Below are 17,846 nucleotides of genomic sequence, written 5' to 3' on the forward strand. Positions count from 1 at the left end.
GAATCACCATAATTCTAATGTAGTTATCAGTCCTTTTTGCTTCCTGGTTGGCTGGTTAAATATAATACATATCTTTTGCAGCAATCCCAGATTATAGAATTTCCAATATGTACAAGTGCAGTTTGAGATTCTTTTAAGCTACATCCGTTTGTGTATAGCACAGTAAAGGCAGCCCTGTAAGAGACAAAGTGTGTTGCATGTACTATGAAAAATACAGCAAAATGAAAGGTAAATGCAACTTTTGTTAAAACATGTAGCTATTCCACTTTTATTAAAAAGTCCTTTTATGTAATTGCTATTTCACCACAAAATAGCTCTAAGGAGCAATATTCTGTATGTGACTTCTCGATGCTAAGAGACTCCCTTTGGCTCATGCATTTCTGATCTTCAGCAAGCAGAAATGTATTATGGACAGCAACACATTATTGTATACATCAAACATTTCCCCAGTGTTCAGCACACACACTGATCGGTGATGCCAAAATTATGTATTTTTATCATATCCATATTTTTAGAAATACACCATTATTTATTTATTTATTCAGCTCTTTCTAAACTGACACTCTAAATATTTATAGACAAGCTGGTGTGGATATTTTAGTGCAAGCAAATGGAAATATACTCAAAATAATTTTAAAAATCTGTCTTACTGAGTCCATATCTTTTTTCTTGAGGTCTAACGAGACATATTTCAAGATGTGTATCTCTCCCTCCACCCCCCCAACATTAGCCGTAACCTGACAATGTGTTACCATGAATACATCATACAGAAAAACAGGAGTCCTTTTGAAAGCATAGCCCACAACCAAGGTACATAATTATCAAACTGCCTATTTATAGGCTAGTCAGAGCAGCCACATGTTATTTGCTATCAGGTCTCATTCGCAAGCCAGTAGACAACTCTTGCAGCAATGCAGATATGCCACTGCAAGCCCTCTTATGTAACCGCTCTGAGCTGACAGGAGAGAGCTCTCTCATAATAGAATAAAAAAATATCAGGGTTGGAAGGGACCTCAGGAGATCATCTAGTCCAACCCCCTGCTCAAAGCCAGACCAATCCCCAATTTTTGCCCCAGATCCCTAAATGGCCCCCTCAAGGATTGAACTCACAACCCTGGATTTAGCAGGCCAATGCTCAAACCACTGAGCTATCCCTCCCTCAACTTAACTACTCCTGCCTCACAAGCACGGTAGCGATGCCAGCAGTAGACACTCTCCCACCAACATAGCGCTGTGCACACCAGTTGTCATAAATATAAAGGGAAGGGTAACCACCTTTCTGTATACAGAACTATAAAATCCCTCCTGGCCAGAGGTAAAACCCTTTCACCTGTAAAGGGTTAAGAAGCTAAGATAACCTCGCTGGCACCTGACCAAAATGACCAATTAGGAGACAAGTTACTTTCAAAGCTGGAGGCGGGGAGGAAAACAAAGGGTCTGTCAGTCTGGGTGATGCTTTTGCCAGGAACAGAAAAGGAAGGGAGTCTTAAAACTTAGTAAGTAATCTTGCTAGATATGCATTAGATTTCTGTTTTGTTTAAATGGCTGGTAAAATAGCTGTGCTGAATGGAATGTATATTCCTGTTTTTGTGTCTTTTTGTAACTTAAGGTTTTGCCTAGAGGGATTCTCTATGTTTTGAATCTGATTACCCTGTAAGGTATTTACCATCCTGATTTTACAGAGGTGATTCTTTTACTTTTTCTTTAATTAAAATTCTTCCTTTAAGAACCTGATTGTTTTTTTCATTGTTCTTAAGATCCAAGGGTTTGGGTCTGTGTTCACCTATGCAAATTGGTGAGGATTTTTATCAAGCCTTCCCCAGGAAAGGTAGTGTAGGGCTTGGGGGGGATATTTTTGGGGGGGAAGACGTCTCCAAGTGGGCTCTTTCCCTGTTCTTTGTTTAACACGCTTGGTGGTGGCAGCATAAGGTTCAAGGACAAGGCAAAGTTTGTACCTTGACAAAGTTTTTAACCTAAGCTGGTAAGAATAAGCTTAGGAGGTCCTTCATGCAGGTCCCCCCCACATCTGTATCCTAGAGTTCAGAGCGGGTAAGGGACCTTGACACCAGTGCTTAGGTTGGTGTAACTTATGTCGCTTGTGGGGTGGCTTTTTCACACTCCTGAGCAACATAAGTTATACCACAGTAAGTGCTAGTGTACACATAGCCTAATACTTGTGGGGGAAGACTTGGCCAATCACCGCTACAGACTGTGCCGCTGTAAGGTACACAGTGTAGACATAGCTAAGAGAATGCCAGTAAAGAAACCTGAGAGACAAGTCCAGAGTCAAGTCGAGTTCTTGTGAACTGAGAAGTTAAGGTCTTTAGAGAAATACCAGCAACAGAGAGGTAATTCATTTACAGATCTGAAATGGAAAGAGTTTATAGGAGAAGAGATACAGCCTTCTTTGATATGTCCTTTAGGTTCAATTGGTTCCAGCTAACATAGAAGTTTCATATTTTACAAAATACCATTTATTAGGCTCAAGAAGTAAAGAAACTAAAGTAGGGTTTTTAAAATAAAACAAATATTGATCATGTAGAGGCTAATTTTTGATCTTTCCTTACTTGTAGACACTCCTTCATTGTCTGGTAATTCCTGGGTACATGCTGCTAGGGATTAAGGAGGAGCATCTTTGAGGAGTACTCCTGCCTAATCTAAAAAGTGACTGAAGTGACCCATAAATCTAAGAGATAAGCCTAACCATTCAGGGCCAAGTTCAAAATTTAGGTGGGAATACCTTTCAATTTTAATGCATAAACTCAACCCAAAAGACATCTGTGGACTATCTTATCCAGAAGGACTATAATTATTTATATTTTGCAGCGCTTCACTCATTATAACCCAGGACAAATTGGTTGCTGGTGCATGCTAGCCTGGAAGCAAACATAGATAGTGCTTTAATTTTGGATCATGGCATCTGGTTTAATAATGGATCTGGGATATACCTCCTCTGAAGACTCAAGATGGAAACAAAATACCTTCCCACTGAAACATCACCATTTTCGTATAACCATGGGAAAAAGCCAGCTTCAACTTCCCAAACAAAACTCTCCATTCAGTCCCTTTGATCGATAAATTCCAAGAAGTCCTACAAGCAGCTATCCGGGAAGAATGCAAAAGATGTCTCTCTCCAGCAAAGAGCAAGAGTGTAGCATTATTAGATTTCTTATCTAAAGAAAGAAACTGCTTATAAAGAAGTCAAGCTAGTGATAATTTTCTGTGTTGATTTATCAATGTATGCCAAGTAAAAGGGCAATGGAGGCCTGCCCAGATGGGAAGGAGCTATGATAAATCAAAATGATTAAGAATGCACAGACAATTCAAGCAGATTTCTAGCCGCAATGATCAGTGCCAAAGAATACAGTACAACAGGCAACCCACAAGAGAAGCAAAGCCATAAAGAGTGTGTCATTCAGACAATCCTGAACTCTGAAAAATATAATTCAGTCAGAGCAAGGCTGATCACTTCACCAGTGGCTTGCTTCTTAGTCTATTGCTCTTGGGTCATATAGAATCTATGGATAAACTAATAATATTAAAAGCGATGTGCAACCTGGCAGAACTGCTGCAGATGGATACCTTGTGGCTTCCATGGGCGATCCCTAAACACATGCAGTAGCTGTAGCCAGTGCCATCCAAAAATCCCCTTGTCGGAGCAGTTTGATAGCAACTACCCCATCCAGCCCCAGTAGAGGGATCACAGCTGGACATAATCCAGAGAGCAAGTTCCCCAAACAGATCCCTCTCTGCTGCCCACACGTGCCCCCACCAACCACACTTGCAGATCCCTCTCCAGCTCTGGGTCTCAGTCACACGTGAAGTAAGCTATACTCCACTCACACTGATTGATTCCAAGACATCCAGAAACTTTATGGATTTGGCCTTTGCCTGAGCCAAACACTTGCCCACCCAGAGGAAGCTTGTCCCAGAGCAGATGGAGACTATGTTGTCCCCTTGGTCTGTTTTCTACAAGACAGCACCTCTCCAGGTTGAGATTTGGGAACACCAGGATATTAAGAAATTTTACCTGATCCTTTTGCTGCACTTTTTGGTTATATTAGGCTTCCCCTGCCTCTCCTTCCACAACCCAATGATTTCCTGGGCAGCATGGGAGGTATGATTCAACTTCCAGTTCTGACAGCAGAGGTGCTTAGGAAGATCCAGTGGGGGGAGATAGAATGGCACCCAGGAAAGCATCTTTGGTGCTCGGTACTACATCAGTGTTGAGATATACTGGTTCCTTAATTCTGGCCAAGTATAGCGACCTCGCAGATGTGTTGATAAAAAGAATGCCAATGTCCTACCCCAACACTGACCCTACAACAAGCCTACAGATCTCCAGCCAGGGGCAAAGAGCCCGTTAGGCATATTTACCCTTTATCAGCACCTGAGATCAAGGTCCTACAAAATTACCTGGATGAGAATCTGACTACAAACTTCATCCAGCCCACCAAATCCCCTGCTGGAACCCCCATCCTGAGGATTAAAAAGAAGGAAAACGGCACCTCTGAGTTGATTATCTGGCCTTGAATAGTATCACCATGAAGAACAAATATCCTCTCCCATTGATCAACGAGCTTCTAGAACAAGTCAGCACAGCAAAGGTCTTCACCGAGCTCCACCTGCACAATGCATACAGCTTGGTCCACATCTGAAAGGGCCGAGAAGCGGAAGACAGCCTTCTGACCAGGTATGGCCACTATGAGAACCTGTTTACACCCTTCGGCCTCTCCAACGCCCTGGCCACATTCTAACATTTTGTGAATGATATCTTCAAAGATATCCTAGACCAGTTCATTGCTTAGATGACATCCTCATCTTCTTGGAAAGCCAGACTCTGCACAGCCATGAGGTCCAACAAGTGCTGGAATGCCTTAGGAAAAATGACCTATACACCAAACTGGAAAAATGCGAGTGTGACCACACCACCATTGATTTCCTGGGTTATGTCATCTCACTCTATGAGATCAGTATGGATCCACAGAAAGTATCTACCAGTATTGTGGACTGTGCCTCACTGAAGACCACCTGCAACATCCAGTGCTTCCTGGGATTTGTGAATTTCTATCAAAGATTCTTCATGAACTTCTCCTGAGTAGTGGCCTCAATTACACAACTTCACTGTAAGAATTCTACCTTTATCTAGATGTCAGAAGCCCAACAAGCAACTAAAGAAGAACTTTGACTCCGCATCTATATTGAAACAGCCAGACCCATCCAAGACCTTAGTTGTCAAGGCAGATACTTCTAATTATGCCATCAGAGCCGTGCTATCACAAACACAGGGGTCACCGTGCATTCTCCATCTGTGAACATTCTACTCCAGAAAGCTAACTCCCACATCACTATGAAATCTATGACAAATAGCTGCTAGCCATTAAGACTGCCTTTGAGAAGTGGTGTCACCACTTGAAGGGTGCACATTTCCCCATCCCGGTATTCCCAGACCATAAAAACTTAGAACACCTGCTACACCTGAAGTTCCTCAACCAACGCCAGGTCCACTGGTCCTGTTTTTACCCCATTTTGAGTTCACACTACATTATCAGCCCGGAGGCTGCAATGGCAAGCCCGATGCACTCTCCCACAAGGGTGAGTGCCTTGATGGCAAGGAAGGACCATCAGAACCCTTGCCATTTCACCAGTGTGCTAGTGAAAATGGACCTGTTAGCCCTCGTAAAATCCTCTCTGCCAAGAGACCAATTTGCAACTAAACAGATATTGCCCAGTGGTGAGCCGAACCCAGGCATCTCTGTTAGAAATGGGATACTTCTGTTCAAGGAATGCATTTATGCCCCTGAAGGTACACCCTGCCTTGCAATTCTCTGACTGTGCCATGATTTATATTTAACTGGCTATTTTGGACCATAAAACTGTGCAGCATTTCTGGTGGCCCAGATTGCATGCCTCCACAAGATCGCACAACTTGTGCAAGGTACGTTGCCATATAAAGCTCCCCCACAATAAGCCCCTGGGCACCTTTGTACACCTACTTACTTCTTCCTGACCCTGGAATCCATATCAATGGATTTTGTTGTGGAGCTCCCTGACTCCCAGAACCATACCATCATATTTGTACTCATAGACCTCCTAGCCAAGATGTCCCACTACATGCCCTGCCACAAGATCCCCACCACAGAAGTGACAGCCGATCTCTTCTCCTATCATGTTTTCAAGTTTCATGGATGTGACAGGCTGCTGGGGATACCCAGAGCTGCAAGACACTGTTACCCCTCTCAGCGTCAGCAAGTTTGAGCTTTGCTGCACCTAAACTATGACAACTCCTTGACAAACTAGCTTTTCTGCCTTGCCAGTATAGTCCTCAGGACTCCACCAGTCCAAACCTTGCCAGCAGGTAACAGTGAACTTCAGCACCAAGTGCCTCAGTGAAGTCTTTATTCAATTCACAACCACTATTGCTGAACATTCAAGAAAGATATTAAGTTCTCTGCTTCTTTAGAGAGACAGAAAGAGCAGCTTATCATCTTGACTGGAGATAACTATCACTTCAATTCAACCAAAGCACTGGGATGGTTTAGATAATAAGTAAAAGAAGCTTATTCAATCAAAAAAGAGGTTTTAAGTGGGTTCAAGTATAAGAGATAAAAGACAAAGGGTTATAAACAAACAAAAGTAAACTTTCTAATGGCTAAGACCTAACTTATCAAGCTACAGTCTTTGCTCCTCATCCATCTTCCTTTTCCAGCAATAGCTAACTAGCTCTTAGTCAGGATCCCCACAGAGTTCAAGACACTGATTTTCCTCATCTCCTCAGATGAAGGATAACTTAGGGGTTCTCTGCCCCTCTCTTTATAGTCCAATAAGCCTTTGGAAAGTATCTCTCAAAGTTCATCAACCCTGCTTTAAGAGGCAGGAAGGCTTCCTGGGGGTGCTGTCTCCATCCCCCATTGAGATTGTTAAATGATCACTTTTTTCCCCACTTGCTCTCCTGATGGCTTTGTTTGCCTGGCCTGCAAATGTCTCTCTGTCTTTGGTCATACCTTACTCAGTTTACATGGGAGACACATTCAAGCAGGCAGAACTGCATGACTGGGTTCAACTCCTACTCTTCGCACAGTTCACCTACAACGATGCTGAGCGTAAGTCCACCTGCCAAAGCCCCTCTTTCGCCAGCTATGGTGTCCACCCCCAATTCCACCCATTCCAACCCTCAACTTCCTATGGCCCTGCATCTGACCTGGTTGAACATCTCCATCACATCCTGGAGGAACTAAGATCCCATCTGGATTCTGCCAAACCAGACTCTAAGTGGTTCACTGACTACTGTCACTGGACTAACCTTCCCATCACTGGGACAAGGTCTGGCTGTTCACACAACACTTGGACACCTCCCATCCCTCCCGCAAACTAAACTACCACTACCTCTGTGACGCATGGCCAGAAAGGGTTAAGGCATCCTGCAGGATGAATGACTGAAATTCAACCATCAAAGACATATGGGGAGATAATGTTTGTGTTTTTGTGTATTTACATATATATGGGTAGTGGTCAACAATGTAATCAACACTCCCTGTCTATGCTGTATTCTGTTAATTCAGAAATCAAAAGAAATGAACATTTAAATGAACTATAAACATAGGATGTCGCTGTATTCATCTCTCTTTGAAATGCATAGCAAATCATCTGTGAATGGTGAAAAAACAGGGAATTGCCTTATGTTCATCTGTGTGAATAATTAACAACGATGCTTAGGAAATGAGGACCTATTGTTCCCTGAGGGACTCCAACTTCTCAAAGAAGGCCTGAATTGTATAAAAGATGTTTGGGTCCCAATCCTTCTTATCCCAGATCTGCTTAAGCTTCATCAGGGAAAGTCTGAATCATCACATTGAAATCCCAGTTATGCTGGTACTCCCTGAATACAATATTGGACACTGGACTATAACTTATGGACTAAATTCTAAAAGAACTCTTTGCAACTACAAAGCTCACCATCTCTGCTATGTATCTGAACCTCAAGAACTGAACTAATGTCTGTATGTATATTGATCTTTTAACCATACTCTCTCTCTTTTCTAATAAATTTTAGTTTAGTTAATAATAATTGGTGGTAAGCGTGTATTTGGATAAGATCTGGATAATTCATTAACCTGGAAGTAATGTGTCTGATCCTTTGAGATTGGTAGAAGCTTTTCTTTTATACGATGAAATAAGATTTTCAGAAATCATCATCATATTTGACTTGGGTACCTGGATGGTGGCTTGAGGCTGGCTTACTTCAAGGGAACTGTGTTGTTGGCTTCTGGGCAACCAGTGAGGTAATAAAGAATCTGTTTTATGCTGGCTTGGTAAATTTAAGTATTGGAAGTATCCACCAGTTTTGAGGATTATCTGCCCCATTCTTTGCAGTTCAACCTGAGTGACCTTGGCAGGCCCACACTGGGACCCCGGTCACAACCTCAGTCCCTTTCTCATCACTCAGCATGTTATCCTGGTCACTTTCCACCTCCAGCTACCCCCCACAGTGCGAGTACATCCCTTGTTACATGTCTCCCTAGGGGAAAAGCGCACCCCCAACTCCCTGCCGTGACAAATACAGGCTCCCCCTCTCATTTCCTCTCTCTGGTTTTGCCCTATATTTCTCCCCCTACATCGCCTCTCTCACTGGTTTCTCCTCCACCTGCCCCATGTACCTGATCTTCTCTACTTTCCCTGGGCCCTCACTTCAGACTTTACAACTTTCAAATAAAGCCTCACTGACCTGTGTGTCCTGGCTCCATCACAATTTTTGCCATTACAATCCGCTCCACTGATATATTTGCTTTTGTCCTCCTGCTCACCAGTATATTCCTTGACTTGAGCATTGTCCTCATCTCTGTTGCCATCTTTTTCAACATCCTCACCTCCATCACTGACATCAGCTCCACCATTAACAACTTCAGCTCCATCACCATCCTCACTGTCATCCCTACCTCCATCATTCACCTCATCACTGTCATCAGCTCCATTGCTATCAGGTCCCTTGCCAGCTCCATCACCCTCTTTGGTGCTACCCAGCGCTCTGCCATCATCTTCATCACTGTCCTGGGCTCCACCATCATTGCTCCCTCGTCGCCCCTGTCCTGGGCTCTGTTACTGCCATTGAATCCCTGGTCACCATCATTGCTGATCTGGGCTATGCCACAGTCACACGCATCATCTGCCTCCTGGTCACCATCATCCTGGGTCCCATTGGCTTTACTGTCAGCTCCATCAACAGATCTCTTCACCGCTACCATCATCAGCTCATTCACCTTCCTTGTTGCTTCCATCCTGGGCTCTGTTGCCATCACTGACTCCCTGATTGTCACTGTTGTCCCGGGCTCCGCCACCATCATTGGTTCCCTCGTCACAGCTGGCTTGGGACGTGTTGCCATTCTTGGCTCCACCACGGTCATCAGCTTCCTGGTTATCCCTGTCATTGGCTCTTCACCTCCCATATCGATTCCATCCTGGCCTCCATTGCCACCCTCATCACCGCCCTCCTCAGCCCCACTGCAGTCCTTGTTACCATCGTTGGCTCCATCACCATCATACACTCTTGTTGCCACTGTTCTGCTCTCCACTGCTATTGCTGGCTCCCTCTCTGTTGCCATTCTAATCTTCATCATCAGCTTCTTGGTCATTGTCATTGTTGGCTTCCTCCCAGTCCTCATCATTGCCATGGCTCCACTGCCATCATTGGTTCTGATGCCTCCCGCCTGGGTTCCATTGCCATGTCACCACCACTATCCTGGGTTCTGCCACTATCATCAACTCCCAGGTCACTTCTGTCTTGGACTCCATCCCTGTCCTTGTCATTGCCCTGGTTTCATTTTCGTCATAGGTTTCCTGGTCACTACCATCATGGGCTGCCTTATCACTGTTGTCATTGGTTCTGTCACCTCCCCCGTTGCCTTCCTCACTGCCATCTGAGCCAACAGACACCACAGTGCACTGCTAATTAGAGCTGGGCAAAGTTTTTCAAATAGTTTATTTGCCAAAAAATGTAGTTTTGGTCAATCCAAAACAACTTGTGAATTTGAAAGAAATGCTTTTGGCCATTCACAAAATGGCCAAAGGAGGAGGTGGTGGTAACCTGCTCCCCTATTCCCACCCCTTATAATCTTTAGCCCAGTGATTAGAACCCTCACCTGGGACATATAAGACCTAGGTTTGAATTCCTGCTCTGGAACAGACCCCAAAATGGACTTTTTCAATTCACCAAAAATTCCAAAACAAATTCAGATTCAGTTCAACCCAAACTGGATTTTTTTTTAACTGCCACCAAACCAAAAAAATCAGTTATTTGTCTAGCTGTACTGGTAATGTTTATTAATACAGCTGATCTAATACTATTTAGTTGAACAATATATTTGATGAATGGCATCATTCAAATAAAATATCTGACAAAAATGTGTTGTGTTATTCAACCAGTGTTTTGACTTTTAAATTATATTCCAAAAATGTTTTATTCTTCAAATAGATTTGATAAATTATTTACTAGTCAAAGAGCTCTGTTTATTTAGTTAATTTATGAAAATGACTCAATGAGCAAGATTCCAAACCAAGGATTTAAAAAACATAAGGATACATGCAGGATCTTACAGAAAAGATAAATCTCTAATAGTTTGTTGTTGAGTGACAGATAGGTATTAAAGTGAAATACTGACATCCGAAGGACAACAGTTGTACTTAAAAAAATATCTCCACTTACAGTTCTATTTAGACTTTGGGGAATTCATTTAGGGCCTAATCCTGCCCTACCCAAATCACACAATTGGATCCTGCTTAAATCATGAAACTTGAGGTTTCTTAAAGACTAGCAGAAAGATGAAGTTAGATGCTATGCATTTATAATGTGTTTCAAAGTTAAAATTACAACAGTTACATTGAAATCAATAGGTGTTAAGGGTGATTTTTAGGAGCAGCATAAAAGAGAAAATTCTAAAAATCCCTATGTTTGTTACCATGAATTATCACTGAATCCTTTCCCCTTCTGTACGCTAATAAATAAATAAATAAAAACACCTTCTGTCCTTGCAGATTATACTGACTTTGGTAAATTCATAATAGGGCCTGGAGCCTACATTTTCAGTCTGGTAGAAGAGGACAATTCCCAGCTGGTTCAGCTTATAGAACTTGACAGTTCTGAATAGAGTTGAGCAAACTTCTAATGTGTAGGACCTCTTGGCCTGTAACAGTTCACTATGGGATTAAATGAGTAAGAGTTGCTGGATGTACAATAGCAAACAGGTGAATGCTTGACATATGCAATACATAGAATGTGCAAATGCTTGACATATGCAATACATAGAATGTGCAAATTTATTTGGTGTTTTATTCTTTTACTTCTTGAAGAGTGGTAAAGTGAAGTGAAGAGATTTAATGTGAGCAGACCTAAAACATTTCTGAATGTTTTTGCTTGTTTCTTTGTAATTGCCATTCTGCTATAAAACAGAGTTCAGAAAGGATCAAAGAGGATTACTTTAATGAAGCAGGAATCTCATTTCTCTTCTTCCATAACTAAGCAAAAGGTCAACAGCTTTCCTATATTCAAGAACACAGGTCAACTTTCTAAAAGTCAAATACCAGCCTGAGCTTTCTGGAAGGGTTTGCAACTGGATTCAAGTACCAGAGTGCTGAGATTCTATAATGTGATAGTTACTTATTGGCCTGAATCAGCACTAAAAAAAAAAAAAAAAGATTCACGCCTGAATACTTAGTTGTGTAATAATTTCAACATTTTCTGTACTCTTCAAAGCTGGTTCTGAGTGTGCTTGGTATTATCCCCTTAATTTTAAGTATGAAGTGAAGTCAGTGGGAATTAAGCATGTTTTTAAGTGCTTTGCTGAGGCCCTGAGTCACCAGGATACTAAACTATGTGAGTAGTCTCATTGCCTAAATTTACACCCACGTGTAAGTGCTTTGCTGATCAGAATCCTAATTTGAGAGCTCAATGATGCCTTAAATTAGTGTCTTTTCTGGGGGCAAATTAATGGAGGATATGGGGCCAAAGCTGGATCTCAGGAAGTTCTTTGGCTCTTCGTGGAAGAATCATGGCTGGATGGGGAGCGTCAGGGTGCAGTTTTTATGCTCCACGATCATCTCTCTAAAAACCAATGGAGAAAAGAGTTTAGGAGGAAAGATATTGCAATGACTGAACTTATCTTCTGATAAAACTAAATGTCTGAAGATTTTGCTACTACAAGATATAGTAGCAAGATATTGCCAGAGATACTCTGATAATATATTATGGAGATTACTATAATTGGCTAATGGTCCTTCAATCCATAAGTGCCACATTTTACTGCCATGTCCAGAAGAAACACATCTGAAAGGGAAAAGCATTTTGCCGTGTTTTGATCTACAACACATTTTATTTGTAAACATTTGTTACATGTGCCAATAATTTAACTGAACACAAAATTTTGTACATTTCAATATATCCTATTAACAATGTCATACAAGAAAAAAATCAACTGTATTGAGTTACAGTTGTACTTGAAAACCTTCAGAATACAAACTGTGTTAGAAACACTGAACAAGAAAAGAAAAAAAGGTTTGAGAACAATGCCAGAGAGAATTTTTGAATCATTGTGTGATAGAAACCACAATGAAATCCTGTTAGTTGGCTCCTGTATCTCAAGATAAATCCAGCTAAAATACTGCTTAGGTTGACCGAACTAATTCCCAAAGCACAAAACAAACCACTTTTTTCGTTAACTTAATAGACTTCTTGGAAGGTAGATGCCTAAAATAAATTTAAAATATTATTGATTTTCCATAATTAATAAATCATTTGAAGAAAAAAGTTATATTGTCTTTATTCTTAATAACAATATCAAAAGATTATTTTGGTCTGAATGGAGGTCTTGCCGTTGTTTACACCGCATTTAAAACAAAATGTTGTACCTTGAATAAAGCCTCTGGACCATACCCAGTATCACAGTTGCAGTTGAGTTTATGATAGTTTAAGGTCTTTCTTTGGTAGTCACCTATTCAGTAAAATTTCCAAGCCTGTGGGTCTATAGTTAGGTTTCTAAATCCATCTTAAAGCACCTAAATAAGAGTAGCTTAATTTTGAAAAGCTGCCAAGTACCTGCAGCTCTTATTGTTAACCGTCAGATTTGTAGGTATTCAGCAATTCTGCTAACCAGGCTACTTTTATTTAGAAGCCTAACTTTAGGTATCCAAGTATGAATATTTAAGCCAATAATAGTGGAGAATTAAAAACAAATTTAAAAAAAAATTCTTCCATTAATTTTGAGGTTGCAGACGACAGACTTTTACATGAGCTACCATAATTGTACATATCTGTATATATACAATGTACAGGTGACAGCCGATATAAAGTTTGCTGCTAGCTAAACTACAAAAGCTCACTGCAGTATTTCAAATAATGCCTACGATACTGAAAATGTAAAGCACCACCTTCAGTATAGGTCCCTTCACTGTGTTAGACGGTGGATTAATGTCTCTTCATGTAGGATATTAATTCTCAGACAGATCAGACTATGGTCTGCTTTCTATGCTATTTCCCCCCTTACTAATATCCATAAAGAACATGTAGCATTCCTATTTTTTCTTTTTAATTTCCTTTGAAGGCAAAAAGACAGCCAGTATCAATTTAAAAATATGGACAATTTGTACATGTCCAATAAAAAAAAAGTCAACCTTTTTTATTGTAGCATACACACTAATCAACACATGAAGTCAAGCTCTGTAATATGTGCAGAATAAGCAAGTTCAGCTGCTACTGGTAAAATATAAAAGGAGAAGAGACAAACGTGAGAAGAGCATTGCACTGACCATGCTGAAATACTTACAACTTCCAGTTTTTCAGCCGGAGAGAAAGCGCCACATTTACACTTAATAGGAATGTTAACCAAGTGAGAAATAAAGAAATAACTGAAGATTCCATTCTAATTCAACTCACTGTTCTATCACATTAGGGTGCTTCCCCCCACCCTTTTAAAACATATATCACATCAAATATTTTCTTCTTACCCTCTTATCAAACAAATACAAAAACTGAACATTACTACATTTACCATGTACAATTTCCAGCACTGCATGTTGCACAGGTTCTTGGTCCAATAATTGCTTAAACTGCAGGCAGGTGCTGACAGCATGGTTCAATTTCATTTTAAAGATAGTATATTAATGAATTCCAGTAAACAAAAAGTCATCAGAAATTTTTAGACACTAATCTTCAAAATATTCTACATACTTGTTTTCCTAGTATGCTTAACTGGATACGATGTGTTTAAAAGGGCAGGAAACAACCTTGCAGAGTTAGTATAAACTAAAATGAAGTAACACTGCACAAATTCCTCCCACCTCTAGGGAGGAAGCCTTCTAAACCTAGAAATGATTAAGTTGATATTTGTCATGAGTAGTTGATGGCTTACGGAAAACTTAAAAGAACTGTTTAAAGAAATACATCTGCCTACAGATTTTCGGCACTTTTTTCTGCATTTTTTCTTTATTGAGAACACCCACATAAAAACCAAAAGCTTTGTTCTTTTAGTATTAAGGCTTCTCCAACTGTTTATTCTGCCATTAACTTGTTTGGTTTGTGACATCACTCCTTTTCCACAGCGACGTTACAAACATAAATGAACAGCTTCCGGTGAGGAATAAGTGACAGAAGCAAAGACAAGGTGGGTGAGGTAATCTCTTTTTTTGGAGCAACTTTCGTTCATGAGACACACAAGCTTACACACTGCTCTTCTTCAGGTCTACTCTGTGTAAGCTCAAATGCTTGTGTCTCTCACCAACAGAAGTTGCTTCAATAAAAGATATCACCTCACCCACCTTGTGTGTCTAATATCCTGGGTCCAACACGACCCCAACAACACTGCATGTGACAGAAGCAAACATGCTTAAGGCGCAAAGATCCTAGTTTCATGTAAGTGCTCCAATAAAACAAGGGACAAAAGAAATACACTACTATATACGTAAACAGCTTTCTAGGAACAGAGGGAACCAAATTAATCCCTGGTGCAATTCTATTGCTCTCCATGAAATTACACAGAGGATGAAATTGACCCAATCTTTTTCTAAGATTTCCTAAAGGCATCAGTAGGATTTTATGTCTTCAAAACTTAAGACCTCATAGAAAGTGTCAATTCATTATTGTTATGTTGATTTACCAAACCAAACCTTCATCATCATCAGGCTGACCTACATAATATACAGACATCGGCAACAATTCTTAATGCCCCATAATACCACCATGATACCAGATTTTTACTATTTGAACACTACTGAAAGCCTTTCCAGAGCCAAATCTCCTACTTATAAACAGAATTCAGTAATAAAATACAAAACTAATTTATATATGAGCAACGAACGTATCAAATTACTATTGCAATTTTGTGGTGACAGCATAGAAATTTAACAATAACCAGAAAGCCTAAAAAAGGTGTGTTTAGAATTATAAAAGAAATAGCGATTATCCCAAGATACAAATATAGCGCTGATAGCTGAAGAGCTTTCTGTTGCAGCCGGAAATGCGCCAATGAATAACAAGTTGTATACAGCGTGTTTCCCCAGTACTGCAACACAACACACTTAAAAACACTACTTTAATGTGGGTTATGCTGCAGCAGCAAAACACTTCTTAGTGGTTGGCAGTATAAATTAATTGTACTAGACAAAGAAAAAAGGCATTAAGTGAGCAATGCACGGTGAAACCAAACTATTGGATTTGTTCTTTAAGTACGTTTGCAATAAGAACTGGGGACGGGGACTGTCCATTCCATTCGGATAACATGCCTTCTTTGAACATTAGATTCTTGGCAGGAAGTGGAACACCCATTTCAGCAGAAGTCGGTTGTGAAAACAAACTTGAATTGGTGTCAGAGAGCAGATCCAGTGTTGAAATACCTTCCTAAAGACAAAGGGAAAAATACAATGTTTTAAAATAGGAACAAAGGACCAACAAAGGACAAAAGACTTCAAGACTAAGCTCGATAAGTTCATGGAGGGGATGGTATGATGGGATAGCCTAATTTTGGCAATTAATTGATCTTTGACTATTAGCAGTAAATATGCCCAATGGCCTGTGATGGGACGCTAGATAGGATGGGATCTGAGTTACTACAGAGAATTCTTTCCTGGGTGTCTGGCTGGTGAGTCTTGCCCACATGCTCAGGGTTTAGCTGATCGCCATATTTGGGGTTGGGAAGGAATTTTCCCCCAGAGCAGATTGGCAGAGGCTCTGGGGGTTTTTCACCTTCCTCTGCAGCATGAGGCACGGGTCACTTGCTGGAGGATTCTCTGTACCTTGAAGTCTTTAAACCACAAGTTGAGGACTTCAATAGCTCAGACATAGGTCAGGGGTTTGTTACAGGAGTGGGTGGGTGAGATTCTGTGGCCTGGTTGCGCAGGAGGTCAGACTAGATGATCATAATGGTCCCTTCTGACCTTAAAGTCTATGATTCTAAGGTGGTTTAGTACTAAAACTGGAGTTCTATTGACTCATTTAAGCCACAGATCTGCATTCTGGCGGTTCTATGAATGCTACTTTCAACCACTGAAGTTTTGAATTTTTATACAGGTAAGTGCATGTGCCACAGAACGTGTCAGGAGTTAATTGACTCTTCTGCTATGTCTACATACAAACTCTCTCGGGTCCAAGAAGGCTTTTGGAAAAATCCAAAGTAGAATTAAAAAAAACTTCAATGAGAACTCCATTTACTGGTAAGTAACTAGACACTGAAAACATAGCTGAAGCTGGTGTTTGCCCTAGTGTCAGAGTCTAATAATCTTTACAAAATTATGCTCCCTTCCCATCTTGCATGAAACCTACCTTCAGGCCCTTGTGAGCCATCTGCCCTGCAAGGAAGCATAAGGAAGTCAAAGGAACTGTACTTCTTGGGATTTCTGTATGTTGTTCCTCTGCAAGGCAGACTCTTTATATTCGTCTCCTACTCTTATCCTTAGGCTTTCTTTTTTTCCAGACTGCCATCTATGCTGGGAACACCCTCAAAAGCAAGATGATCACCCTCTCTCATTCAAACACCTCTAAACCATTTCCACAAAGCCCATTAGTAATGCTGCTCCATTTCATTAAATTCATCGTGTCTCACCAATCAAAAGTCATTCTAAGATAGAACCCTTCTCTGTCAGTTTTGCACCTCTTACCTGATTTGTATTGGCTATTTAAGACTATACACTCATCAGAGCAGGAACCACATCATCCTTGATAATTTGTACAAGAAACACATTGTTGGCATTTAAATATCAATGCATGTGTAGATATATTTATTTCTCACATTCTGATTAGTGTGAAGAGGTGGGAGGCAGGGGGGTTGTAGTCACTTCCACTTTTTCATTCCTGGAATCCTTACCCAAAAGTATTTCATCACTTAACTCCCTAGCACACCCCCACATCTCTCTCATTATGTATTATGGCTTTATATGATTTCATGTGCAATGTATTTTATAAATACAAAACCATTTGTATTTTACATGCCAGATACGTGGATCGTTCTACCGATTTCTGATTACACCACCAGATAATAATCTCCATCATTTAGTATCCCTTCTAGTTCTTGCTGGTTTCCAGTGCTCCTTGCATATGGATACAAAATTTAGAATGTTAAGATCCTTCATGTTTGGTCTTCAAATTTTATCTTCTGAAATGCTATGTATGTTGGAATTACATCACAGGACATTTGAATTAAGCAAAAAGCTCCTTCTCTTCCTTTTCTAACGAGTTTAAAGCAAGGCTTGTGTAGGAGTTCAATTCTCTTCAGTCTAAGAAACAGGTATCTAATCCAAATAGGCTTTCTTCACAAAAGGAATTTCAGTGCTCTGAAAATCTTAAACTCTTCTTTGTCCATCAGCACATT

At 40.6% G+C, this 17,846-nt stretch overlaps 1 protein-coding gene across 1 annotated transcript in view; it reads right to left on the reverse strand.

Moving 5' to 3' along the window:
- Window positions 1-12,359: 12,359 nt before the first annotated feature.
- Window positions 12,360-17,846, reverse strand: part of FAM91A1 (family with sequence similarity 91 member A1) — a 56,143-nt gene continuing 50,656 nt past the window's right edge. Inside the window, exon 24 of the mRNA XM_084621896.1 lies at window positions 12,360-15,880. Coding sequence (XP_084478022.1) covers window positions 15,689-15,880 — 192 coding nt within the window. The 3' untranslated portion in view covers window positions 12,360-15,688. The remainder of the gene's footprint in view (window positions 15,881-17,846) is intronic.

Source organism: Lepidochelys olivacea (assembly GCF_965140295.1).
Source record: "Lepidochelys olivacea isolate rLepOli2 genome assembly, chromosome: 2".
Lineage (NCBI taxonomy): Eukaryota > Metazoa > Chordata > Testudines > Cheloniidae > Lepidochelys > Lepidochelys olivacea.